At 25.5% G+C, this 13,868-nt stretch overlaps 1 protein-coding gene across 1 annotated transcript in view; it reads left to right on the plus strand.

Moving 5' to 3' along the window:
- Positions 1–358: 358 nt before the first annotated feature.
- Positions 359–13,868, plus strand: part of LOC145832517 (UDP-GlcNAc:betaGal beta-1,3-N-acetylglucosaminyltransferase 7-like) — a 31,996-nt gene continuing 18,486 nt past the window's right edge. Inside the window, exons 1-3 of the mRNA XM_082939833.1 lie at positions 359–424; positions 8,405–8,583; positions 11,124–11,307. Of these exons, the coding sequence (XP_082795959.1) occupies positions 359–424; positions 8,405–8,583; positions 11,124–11,307 (429 nt within the window). The remainder of the gene's footprint in view (positions 425–8,404; positions 8,584–11,123; positions 11,308–13,868) is intronic.

The raw sequence follows: 13,868 nt of genomic DNA on the forward strand, positions 1-13,868 counted from the left end.
CAAGTAAAAGTATACAATTTAAAAAAAATATTTTTTGAGAGTAACGTATCTACAAAAACTGTCGCTTAAATTTGTTGTTTAATATATTAAAAATCGTTAATATATTGATGATCACTTACTTTATACCATACTTTATCAAAATATATTACCTAGTGTTTTCATTGACAAGTAAGCAAGGCATTAAAAATTAATTTAGATACTAAAATTCAGATACATCAACTCAAAACAAAAAAAGCCTCAGAAATAACATAATAAGTGAGCTTGGGCAGTCTAATAAGGAAAAAAAAGCAAAATAGAAAAGCTTCAACACCGGCCTGAAGAATTCACTTACCTTGCAGGCACTATCGACAAAACCAATATGCCCTTACAAAGCAGAAAGCGAGTTTCCAGCCTTTCAAACGACTTTGAACTGAAATGCATGCAAGTAAACACCCGTCTGAATGAAAAGCAAATACTCACTGACAAACTTTTTTACTTAGTTTACTTAAAAAGACACAGCAGCACAAGTTGTAAATGCTTCCAGAGTGGCAAGAAGGCTTTAAAAGTTCGGTTTAAAGGACGATTTTCATTTTGACAAACTAGTTCCTCGGCTGGATTTCATGGTAAAAGAAAATTACAGACTTAAGCTGAAAATAACAAATGCTTCTTTAAGTCTTAGTGTAAAACTCGTAACAGGTCTTTCAAAAAAAGTTTCTTTTTTAAGTATTTACCACTTTAATTAAGTTTTAAGTTTTAAAATTCATCCTCGCGAAAATAAAAATTTTCTAATTTAACAAATAATTTAATTTTATTTAATATATCTGTTTAAATTAAACATAATTATTCTTTTAAGTGAAGTTTTATTTTTATGCAGCAAAAAGTTTAAACGATTTTTTTCTTAAAATAATATTTACTTTGTACGTTATAACAGTACATATTTAGCGTGGATTAAATTTTTAGGGTAATAACTGTTGAAAATAGATTTGCTTTACTTCTATTAGGAAAAAAGTTTTTGTTTTAAGTCTTAAAACTAGTTTAAAAAGTACCTAGAAATTTTAAATTTTTAGATAATTAAAATTGGTTTCTCTAACTGTTATTGTTTTTATTATTGTATTAAAAATTTAGTATGCAAAACAAAGTAATAACTAGATATTCTAAACTTTTTATTAGCTTGTAAAAATCTCATTAAGTAGTCTTTGGATATTTTCATATAGTATTGGTTATAAATGATAGAAAAAAAAAAATTATTGTTTAAATAGTTCAGATTGCGAACAAATTTATTATATTGTTAGTTTTGAATTTAAAAGAATTTAACTTTCAATAAAAAAAAAAGGTTATTTGTGCTAGCAATATAAGTACTTAAAATATTAACTGGTAACTTCGCAATTAACTTGGCTTCGATTATTTGCACTACTTTCAACAATTCTCTATTTTAAAGAAAATTTATGTGAAAACTTTGTGAATTATTTTTCTTCAGATCGTGTAGTGAAGTTTATAATTTATAAATAAAAAAAATCTAAATTTAAAGTTGTATCTTATTTTTTTAGTTACGATTGAACTGAAAACAAATAGTATGTTGGTATTTAACAAAAATATTTTAAAGTTTTAATTCGATCTTGTATATCGGTTTTAATTTTTTTAATTATCATTAGTCTTTTTTAAAACGTATATAATGTTTTAAGAGTTATAGAAGTTCGTCGTTTTATTTTACACTTAAATAATTGCTATTTTGAAACGTTATTACTAGAAGTTATAGATTTTATTAGTTTCGTTTTATTAAAAGTGTAGTTTAAGTACAACACAACTAAGTTACCAATACTAATTTACTGTTTTAGTCAAGAAAAATAGTTTAACAATTATACTTAGCGATATGAAGTGCACATGAAAACCTTTTCTGTAAAAACTATTAAATCTTAACAAAATTACTTAATTTCTGTTACGAAACAAAAGTAATCGTCATAACTGCATAGAGTATATTTATGAGAAAAAAAACACAAAAATTTATATTAGCATAGCCCTGCTAATATAAAAAATTGAATATAATGTCAAAAAGTAACTCTGAAAAGATGAATTTAATAAGTAAAATACGCGCCCCTAAAAGCGACCATAACCCTCCTTTTTTCAGGCCTAACATCAATCCTTTAAGGATGGTTGCCACACATACTGGGAATAACTCAGGACATTTTAAAACTTATAAAACTTTCAGGATGACTCAGAATAATAAGAATTTTGATTTTATTCTCAGGATGACTCAGGCAAGTTATTTTCTACATTTTAAATGATATTTAGTTGATTTAGTTTCAATAATTTGTTATTCTATAACCAATTATGTTAACAAACTTGATTTTTTTTCAGGGTTGCAAGAAAACTATGAAACCTAGGAAAACTTAGAATTTGATAATTTAAGCAAAAAAAACTGAAAAACCTTGAATTTGGGAAACTAAAAAATAACCTGAAAAGACCTAGAAATTTTGTACATAAATCATGAAAAAACCTAGAAATTTGTACAGTCAAGAAAATACCTGAATTTAAAAAAAAATTAGTTTTTTAACAACTTTAATCAAAAGTGTTAAACTTTATAATTTTCAAACATAAAAAAATATGTATATAATTTTTTTACCAGTAATTGACAAACTTTTACTCAAATTAATAATACATACTGTTATTACTTTCACTTCCATTGTTTTGAATTTAATGTGAAGTCAGTCAACTAAAGCCTCTATTTCCGACTGATGCAACCTAATAGAGTTTAGATTAAGAGAAATCCAAGTGCAAGAGAAAATTAAGAGAAAGAGCAAAATAAGAGCAGATACAAACAAAAATTTCTGATGCAATGTTTTGTGCCCAATGTGTTCGTAGCAGCTGTAATACATCTTAGCTTTATAGTATAAATTATAAGTCATAAGTTGTGCCTAGTTTAAAATAGCTATGATAAGTATCATTTAGTTAGGTTTAATGTTTATATTTAGTTATAGTCAAAGTTTGGATTAAGAATATAATAAAACCATACATATTTTTTAAATTTAAGTAATCTAATATCTCTGTGTGGTTATAAGACTTTTTGATTAAGTGTTTTTGTTAATTTTTGTTTGTTAGTTTATTTTTTTAGCTTTATGTCATCTACAATATACACTTTAGGCTTTGTTGTTTTTATCAACACTATTAGTTGAGAAAAACGCTGTAAATTAACAAAATAAACAACATTAGTTTATCTAAGAAAAAACTAGAAATAATTTCATGTTTAAAAAAAGTCAAAAGTCATCAATTAAATCTAAAAAATACTAGTAATACTGTATCGTATATGTAGTTTAAATCTATCAAAAAACACCTTTTTTAACTTACGACTTATTTACTACAAAAAATGGTCAAAAAAAATTTAAAAGCCTGAAGAAATTCTGAAAAACCTTGAAAAAATTTTGAAATCCTTGAAAAAAATTGCCAAAAACATTTAGCCACCCTGTTTATTGGTTTTGTATGGTGGAAAAAATTATCTATAAGGAATTGGAAAATCTCAGAGTGAACCAGGACAGTTTTTGGCCACTCAGAGCAGTTTTTTCACTTTAAGAGTGGTAATCGTCTTTATGTTATATTATATAACTTTAAAGACAATTTATTCTGTATTTATAATGTAATAACAAAAAAAAAAGTATTAAAGTAGACACAACGAAAAAATAAGTTTTTATGGATCAACTTCGAATGAAATGTAATAACATTATGGTCCTCAGTAGCATGTACTCAAATTCTTTTTATCATTTTTGAAGTAACATTGGAAATACTTAGGTTTTTATATGAAATAATGTTTTGTTTGTTATCATAAACACTCGGTGAATTAACTTGAAGTTCAGTTTAGAAGGTCTTAAGTAGTATTTATACAGCTTTTTTAAAAGGATATGTGCAGTAACTTTGCCAAAAATAAGTTTCTTTATCATAACGTTACTTTAATAAGAAGTCTATCTCGCAGGTTTGAAAACAAAATGAACTTTAAATTAAGTATATTCATAAGAGCTGATAATTTTTTTAAATGAATAACTTAAAATATTAGAAGATAGTTAGAAATATTAATACTCCATGTTGTCTATAGTTCAAAGCCTGAAAAAAAAACAAAGACAAGGGAGTAAACAAAACTCAAATTGATAAATTTATACTTAACTCCTATTAAGATATTAGAAATGTATAACTAAATAATTAAAAAAACCATAAAAAGTAATAAAGCTTATTATTTGTTCAAGGCCATTAAAGACTACCCGCAGTCTGTTTTTAGTTTTAGTCAGTAATACACTGCGCTTTCAGTTGCAAAAATGCAAGCTAGAGAAAGGTGCTCTAAGTTCAAATAATTAAAAATTAACAAAAAATTAGAAATCAGAAAAAACTAGCTACACACAACAGTTTTAACTATTGTGTTTAGTTTTTAATAGTTTTTTAACTGTTATGGTGATGTTTAATAATACTAATATTATAGTAGTATTACTATAAGTCATATGTAAGTGTTATACATTATCACTTACATACACAAAGTTGTATCAAATTCTAAATAAGATACAATAAAATATTTTTATGTATATGTGTCAACCACGAGGTTTCAATTTGCAGTTTGGTAATTACCAAGAATGATGTTTCACCAATATCAATCTGAAATTTTATTATATTCAATGTGTTTTTTAACCATGATTTTGGCCACGTATTGATAAACAAATTTAAACATATTCATCTTAAACTAATAAAGCTTTTATTTTTAATCGCTTTAAATTACAGTATAAAATGATTACTTCAATACAATAATTTATATAGAATATCGTATTGTAAAATAAAATCATTTTAATATTTCAGTCAATAATATATAAATTTAATTCTTACTATGTATTTATATACAGTGTGTTTAAAACAAACTATCTGTTTAAAATTTAGATTAAGCAATCTAGCCTTAAAACATTGATTTTAAGCCTATCTAGAATAATGGTTAAAAAAGACATCAAATACAATATAATTTCAGTTTGATATTGATGCAACGTCATCCCAGGACTAGGGTAATTACCTGTAATTCAACTCAGAAAGTTTTTAGGTTGTTAATAGGGCCCTTATGCCATCAGACCACACAAAAGTAATAATTTTAACAGAAACTTTTGTTTTCACAAAAACAAAAATAGTATTTAGCTTAGCTAAAACTTTTTTAAATACTGTTGTAAATTTTAATTTAGATTTAAGCCCTGGTAACTAAACAATTTGAATATAAGAATTTAAATTTAGATATCATTACCAAAATTATGTAAACAATAAAAACAGGGAATTTTACTTAACCCGAAACTCACTGCGCTTATACTTTACTTTCCTTTGTTTAGTAAGCTCTGAGTTTTCTGAAAGTTTTTATCGTTTTTGGCTTTAATATTATAGGAGTAAATGTTTTTTTTTTACAAAAATTATTACAAATTATTTTCTAAAACTTAAATTTATGAGCTATGAGAAGCTTTTCATTGAATACAACAAGTTAGTATTACTTTCACAACACAGTTAGTTTTGAAAAGTTTTAAATACAAACACTGCTACTTTTTGTCAAGTTTCTCAGAGATTTGGAAACTGATTAACATTTTATACCTTTCATTATTTATTATAACTTTATTTAAGACTTAAAGTTGTCAGAAATATTTTTTTTTAGTTTTATTCTTCAGAATAATCACGAAGATTCCAGTTGTCATTTTTTTCATTAAAATAAATTAAATAACTTTAGAATAGGGGATTATAGTTTGGCAGTTTTATCATATCACTTTACAGGCCAAAAATTTAAATAAGTAAAAGAAGACTATTTCATCAAAAATATATCTACTTTGACTTTTTAGCTATCAGTTCAAAATTTCTTAGCCTAATAAAATCTTTAATAAGGAGGAGTTTTTTAATTATTAACTAAACTGTTTTTCAACAGTAAATAAAAAATTATTATTTTTTTAGAAAAAGAACTTTCAACAATATTTGTTGTTGTTGCAAGAAAAATTCACAAAACTTTGAGGTCTATACAGGGTTGCCACACACTCAGGGAATTCAGGGAAACTCAAGGAATTTTCAAGTTCTAGAAAATCTCAGGAAAACTCGGGAGACTCAAGGAATTCTTATTCTTTCTTTAACAATTAATATAAGGCAATTAGAGAAATATGGGGAAATGAGTCATACTTACCAAATTTTAAAACTAAAAGGTTTATAGAAAATGCAGTTTTTATGAGATTTGTTTTTCAAAGGTAACTAAATATTTTGTATATTTTTAGCTAGTTTTGTTTTCAGATTTAAATGCTCAGTACATACAGGGTTGCCACTTTACCTGGGAAAACCTGGAATCTTTTAAGTTCGAGTTTTTGTTAATTTTTTTTAAGTGCTTATTTTAGAAATTTTTTAGCCTTGCGGCTAAATCTTCAATATTTTCAGAATTAACATTGTAATTTTTTATGTAATAATAAACTTTTTAACGATTTGAAAAAAAAAACTCAGGGAAGTTTAAGGTTACTTAGGGAAGTTTCTGGTCACTCAGGGAAAATTTTTTGACTCAAAGAGTGGCAACCCTGTCTATAACTTGAAAATTATCAGGTTAGATGTATTTTAGTGAGCTTTATAACTTCTGAGAAAATTGACACGAAAAAAACTGCAGTTTTTAGATTTGTTTTAGAACTATTATAAAAATATTATCTCTAAAGTTGAATTATAAATTTTAATTTCTATAATAAATAACTTGTAGTTCTCACTTTCACCTATAATAAGCTATAGTTATTTACTGTAAAATATTTTTCACAGAATAAAAAACATTAGTTAAATTTTGAAAAATTTAAAGTTGTCTAAAACGTTTCCATATTTTTTAAAATTCACTAAAAGTATACATTCTTTTTCGTTTTTTGTCAATTAAACTCAAATTTACAGGAAATATTCCTTGCATTTATAGAAAAAATCTATCTAAGAAAAGAAAAATATAGAAATTTATAACTAAAAGATGCAATTTTTAGTTATGATTTTTTTTAAATAAGGCATAATTAGGAATGTTTATTTTTTATTACAGATAAAACTGAGAAACCTTTAGAAAATTAATGAAATAGTATATTTTGTTCTTTTAATTTGGTTTTTCTATAAGAAACCTAATGAGCTCTCTGACTTTCTACGTTCATATCTCTAAAAGTATTTTGAATTTACAAAATGGTAAAAATTAACTGTTAGCTAAATTAAATATCTTTAAAATAAGATCAACATGTAAAAAATGTTTTATCTCCTATGACCTTAATAGTTTTAGAAGTTTGAGTGTTAGATTAAAAAGAACATTAAAAACTATAATTGGTATTGAAACACAATACATTTAAATGAATTTCTTTGTAGAAAGTAAATTTTAAAAGTTCTTTAAATAACTCACCTAAAGTATAAAGAAAGAAAACATACAATGTTACTTTTGTACTTAAAGTTATAAATCAGAGTTTTAGATTGCTGTAGTAAAACTGTAACTTGTATAACTTTGCAGGAAGATGCATAACTTTTTTTCATTTTTTGGAAAATACAAGTTTTTCCTTTTGAAGACTTTGTTTGTTGTGTTTGTTGTCTACAATTTTATTATTGTCACTCTTCAAAACCAAGATCTACAAAAAAGAATAAACACTTTGGAGAAAGAAAGGTCAATGTGGTCAAAAAACTGTAGTTTAGAAAATGATAGTAAAGGTGACAAAAAAGAAGAAAAGGCGCAAGAAAATACAGAAGTAACTTTTAAGTACTCACAGGTTTAAAACAAATTTATTTATATTTTTTGAAACACACCTTTAAACTGTTTTTTATTAAGTTTAGTACATAACATGAACTCGATAGTTTTATTTTTGATTTTTCCATATCAAATTAAAAAAACACTTTTTTGTATAAATTTTATTAAAAGATTTTTATCAAAATATATTGTGTTTTGTTCATAAATGTTTAGTTCATTAAGTTACTTAGTAAGTGTCACTAGTTAAGTCAAAAGAATTTATTTTATAGTTTTACAATATTATGACTAGAAAAAATGAAAAGATAGTTTTGAAAAATCTAGAAATTTATTGCGTATTACACAAGTTCAAAACATTTTCAGATTTATAATTAGTCTTCAGTAAACTTATAATAAACTGCGTTTAGTTTATTAGTAGTTATATAGTAATATTAATTAGTTTACTATAAGTTTACTGAGGAAGGATTATAAATCTGAAAACGTTTTGAACTTATGTAATATGCAATGAACTTGTAGATATTGCAAAACTATCTTTTGATTTTTTTAATTGTTGATGCAGAAGAAAAATAAAAAATTGGCTGTGTCCTGGACTGATTTAATCACTTTTATATTAATCTTGACAAGAATATAACAATTTGTTTTTTTAATTAAAACACAATGTTACGCTCTTAGAGCTTTTCTATTATAATTTAAATTTTATCCCAATATTCAAAACAGAAAAAATACTATCCATTCATTTACGATCAACCAGATAGATGTAAAAATGACAAAGGGGACTCTGAAGAAGTATTTCTTCTGATTGTCGTGAAATCAATTACTTCTAATTTTGATCGAAGGCGGGCAATTAGAGAAATGTGGGGAAACGAGTCATACTTGCCAAATGTGAAAGCAAAAAGGTTTATAGAAAATACAGTTTTTATGAGATTTGTTTTTCAAAGGTAATTAAATATTTTGTATATTTCTTCTCTAGTTTTATTTTCAGATTTAAATGCTCAGTACATACAGGGTTGCCACTTTACCTGGAAAAACCTGGAATTTGAAAAATTTCGAAAAAAAAACCTGAAAAAACCTGGAACTTTTTAAGTTTGAGTTTTTGTTAATTTTTTTTAAATAGATAAAACTAAAATACTTATAGCTTTTATGACTTATAAATCTGAGGTTTTAGCAAACTTTGTTATTATTTAAACAATAATGTTTTAACAATAACTTTTTGTTGATATTATTAGTGAGTGGAATTCATTAGGAAAGAAATAAAAACATTACTTTGTACTTGTAACAAAAATTTTACAAAAGTTTTTACAGAAAAATATGAAATAACCACAAAAGTCTTCAAATTTCTTAACAAAAGTTGTAATAAACTAAACAATGCATATTTTGTGTGTTGTCATTCTTCTGTTTTAGCACAAGATGAATTTAATATACTTCAGTAAAATTATTTTTTTTTTCCTTAAGTGTTTTCAAAAGTTTTATAAAGCTTGAAAAGTATTTTATAGGTTAGTTTGATTGAAATGCTAAAATGTGCAAACAAATTATCAGTTGGTCTAATATGGGGGTTACTGCTCTTTGAAGCCACGTAGTATCTAAAACGCATAAGTTACAAACAACTCTTAAAGGTGTCACAGACATCCAAAGTTGCTTTAATTCTAGACCTTCTCCTAGTGGTGGTATTTAAAGTAGTACTTCTGACTTATCTGGTGTTCTCCATTGTACAAGGTCTGCTGATATTTTATGGGCACTACAAATGGTCCAAAGCAACTTTTCTGGGAATAATTGTGACAACTAGTTTTTAATGTTTGAAAAAATGTTTCCTGATAGCACTATTGCTAAACATGCTTCAATGCAAACGACAAAATTTGCTTATACAGTAAATTTTGGTCTAGCACCATTCTTGTTTTCAGAGCTACTGTAAAATGTAAAAAAGTCTCATATATATGCAATTTCATTCGATGAAAATCTCAATGATCAGATTGAAAAAATCAGATAGATTTTATTATAAGATTCTGGATTGAATCTACAGAAACAGTTGGCACAAGACTTTTTGGATCAGAGTTTTTGAAATATAGCAACGCAAAGTCTTTAAAGCAATTTTTTGGTAAAGCTTTTAATGATCTTGACGTCAAAAAAATGGTAGAGGTCTCATTGGACGGTCAATTTTTTTTCAGGGCTTTGTTAAAAGAAAGCTTGAAAATTTACCACAACCTATAAACATTGGCAGCTGTTCTCTGCACATAGTGCATGGAGCTTTTCAAAATAGTTTCTTTTAAGCCATCTTTATAAGTGTTTCAAGCACCAGCACGAAGGACTTAGTTACTTAATGACTTTAATTTCATTTCAGTTCTAACACTTACTTTTTGGACCTAGTTCTTGTTTAAAAAAGCATATTATTTTAACTAATTATTAAACTTTAAAAATATCAAATAATCATGTGATAAACTAGTTTAACAACAATTAAAATAAGATAACACGTTCAAACTAAGAAAAAATTTAAGTAGACTTTTAGCTATTTGTATTAAACCAACATAACGGCTTTTGAACAACTATTTAATAAGAGTTTAGTACATGTTCGAACATAATGAAATAAACTTTTAATACTTTCAGTAACTCTTAAGCAATTTATATCTTTTAAACAGCAGTTTTTTTAACTAAATAATAACTTACTACTACAAATTATCAAATAAAGATGTGCTTTCAAAAACCTGGAAGAAAATCTAAAAACCCATAAGAAATTTAAAAAACCTGCAGAAATTTTGAAAGCCTGGAAATTTTTTTGAAAAAACGAGTGGCAACCCTGTTAGTAGTTGCAATAAATATTTATTATCTTTTTTAGTCTTGTACTTGTTTTTTTTCTGAAAGAAATAAGTAGTCTTTTTAAATACTCAGATAAAACCAAGTAGATACTCAATAGATAGTTTTTTATTAGGAATTGTATAAAATTTAGTTTAGTTGTGTGTTTTAATTTTAGAGCTGTATTGTCATTTTTATTAATTAGTTTGATAATTTTCTTAAGTCTCAAAATTAGTTTTAGACAAATATTGTATAAAAATAATTTGAATTTGACAATAAAATTTATTTCTAGGTCGAATATCTAAGATTATTATGGTATAATTAACTTGAAAACAAAAAACTTCTTAAATAACATATTTCACAATAACTTTGAATTTAAAATGTTGGATTTTGAATTGTCAATTACAAATAGTATCTAAAGCATTAACTAATAGCCGAAACTTAATTGTAAAACAAAACAAGTTATAAGTTTAAAACCTGATCTTATTTTTTCTAAAAAGCTTATGGACAAAAAACTTAAAGATGTTTGTACACAGTTGTTTGTTTTATGTGCAATTAATACATCATAACTCATTAGTCTGCTTTAGTACTTTAATAACTTAAAAGGAGAAAAACAAGCTTTTCCCTATAAAAACCTATATATTTTTTACAGGATATTTCTACTGGCACAGTCTGGGGACCCAAAAAAGGAATCATTGTTAGCAGAAGAAGCAGCCGAGTACAAGGACATTGTTCAGGGAGATTTCGTTGACAGTTTTAGAAACTTGACAGTTAAAGACATCATGTTCATGAGATGGATGGGAGCGCACTGTTCACAAGCGAAATTCGTGTTTAAAGTGAGCTTTTTCATAACGCTCCTTGACTTAAAAATTCACCATTGCTTGTTAAATTATTCCCAAACTCAAAGTTAACTAATGATAAATATTTTTGAATTTCAATGTTCGCCATAATGACCCGCTAGAATTTAAGACTGGTCATACATGGCCCTAAAACAAAGAGAACAAAGGACAAATGAAACAGATTAATAACTGTTGAAAGTAAATTAATAAAAAATAAAAGTATAAATAAATGTTAGTAAATAAAATTAAAATGATTTTATTGTTCATTTATTGTCCTCTTCAATCTGCTTTTTTTATCCTTTCACTTAATTTATTTCTGTTCAGAGATTGCTAAATATTGTGATCATAAGTTAGCTTTTCCCACCGTTTTGGGCAACAAGCCTTGTTTTTGACATTGACTTTGAATAAGCGACAAAGGTATAGTTTGTAAAATGTGTTAGTTTTTTTCCCTGCACAAATTAAGGAACCAGTAATGATTAAATAAAGCAGATACTGCAAACACACAGTGTCTAAAAATGTGCTGAACTGGATTGAGGTAACTAAATTTTGTATAAAAACAATGTTTGTAAATCTTTAAAAAACAAGTTTTGGTGTAGCCCAAGATTCAAACTAAAAGAGAAACACTAATTTGATAAATTTTTCAGACTCAAAGTAGTCACTTTTGAGTATGATTTTGCTTTGTATGTTTAAAAATTTCAAACTTAAAAAACAAAAAAATGTTTAGTGTTTGTTTACTTTGCATCAAAATGTGTACATTAAACTCCATATTTTTTAATTAAAACATAGTTATAAAATTTATGTTAAAACTCCATAGAAAAGCTAAGATACTTAAAAAATGAGGAAAAGTACAACAAAATTTACATACTCTACAGTATAAACAAAAGTAGAAGTGTGTACAGTATATCCTATTGAACATGGAGCCCTGGAAAACCTGAAAAATTTATATAAAAACGGGAAAATCTGAAATTCGAATAAAAATTATTAAAAATCCTTTAATTTCTGTCAGTTTTTACATATTAAATAATGAAAAATTTACATGTTAAATAATGAAATAAACCTTAGATACAAAATATCTGATGTATACAACGTTTTTTAATTTTATTAAATAAAAAAAGAACTATACAGTTATTTTGAGTTTATTTTAAAACTTGAGTTTTGCAGCGGTATTGCTACCAGTACTTTTCTGTCATAATAAAATTGTAGAATCACTAAATTTGGCTATTTATATTGAAAACTAGTTGGGCCTGTTAATTGTTTTTAAGTAAAGTTAATTAGTTTGCTTTTGATAACTAAATCAAGTTAAAGAGATTAGTAGATTATGTAAACAAAATTTCATGGTAAAAACTAGACTCTAAGTCTTAGAAAATAAAAACTTTAACGGAAATTACATTTTAAAATAACAAAAAGAAAAATTTAGTACAAAAACATAAAATTGATTACAACAGACATCACAAATTATTTAGAGCACTTAGCTTATGTTTTTTTTATTTTTAAGTAGGTATTTTGCTTGTTGTATTCATCTGTTCATGAATTCGTTTCTTTTGTTTATACAGTTACTTTTCTCCTCTAAAATTGCTAGGGTCTTTGTTAAACATAGTTTGCAGCCTTTCTCTGTCTGGTGTTTTGGATTTGTTTGATTATTATCCAAAACTTTAAATTTTTTGTAATTATTTGTGAATTTCTTTAGATACTTCAGTTGAGTACTTAAATTGGATGGTTCTTCTTATCTGGGTCAATATTAAATGTTGCTTTATGAACTGCGATTATTTTTTTGATTTCGTTTTCTGTTAGTCCTATACATACTTTTTTTGTCGTTGTTAAACTCTATTTTACCCTCGTATTTGACATTTTCTTTTCCACAATCGTTTTTTTTAGTGGAAATTGTGTTTTTTTCTGCAATTGTACTTTTTTGAATTATTACTTTATTGGCTTGGAAGATAAACATATTCCTTCAAGCCAATAAACTGTGTTTACTCTGTTAAAAAAAATCAATATTAAATTTAAACATGTTATAAGATAATGAGTAGTACAATTGACTTTGACTTATATTAAATTCTCTTGAAAAGATGTTTATTAGAGTAGCTTGTCGTTTTGGTCTTGCTGACATTTTTTGTTGTAAGTTTTTAAGATTTATTATTAAGAGTAATTTAATTATATTAAAGAAACATTTTTCCTTTATTTAATGTCTCTTTTACTGTTGTCCTACAATAGCAGCCAGTAAAAATGCAAGAAACGAATCAATAATAATTTTTGCAGGATATAATGAAATAATACAAACAGATAAACATTTTGAAAAAAACATAAGTTTATAAAAGCTTTATGAATGTCTACACAAAGTATTCGTTAAGTTATTTTTCAAACAGTCCTTAACTAATTTTTAATTATTTTTTTGTCTGTGTTAAAACTTCTAACTGAAGTGGCAGATCACTGTAGCTAGTTTTTTAAGGATGTGTACAGTAGACTACTGAGCAAAAATTTAATGTAATTTTACTTTTTTTCTACCAAAACTAACCTTTTTTTTTTGTCATATTTTATTTGTAATATACATATTAATTGTT

Source organism: Thalia democratica, chromosome 3 (genome assembly GCF_965202585.1).
Source record: "Thalia democratica chromosome 3, ktThaDemo2.hap1.1, whole genome shotgun sequence".
NCBI classification, from domain to species: Eukaryota; Metazoa; Chordata; class Thaliacea; order Salpida; family Salpidae; genus Thalia; species Thalia democratica.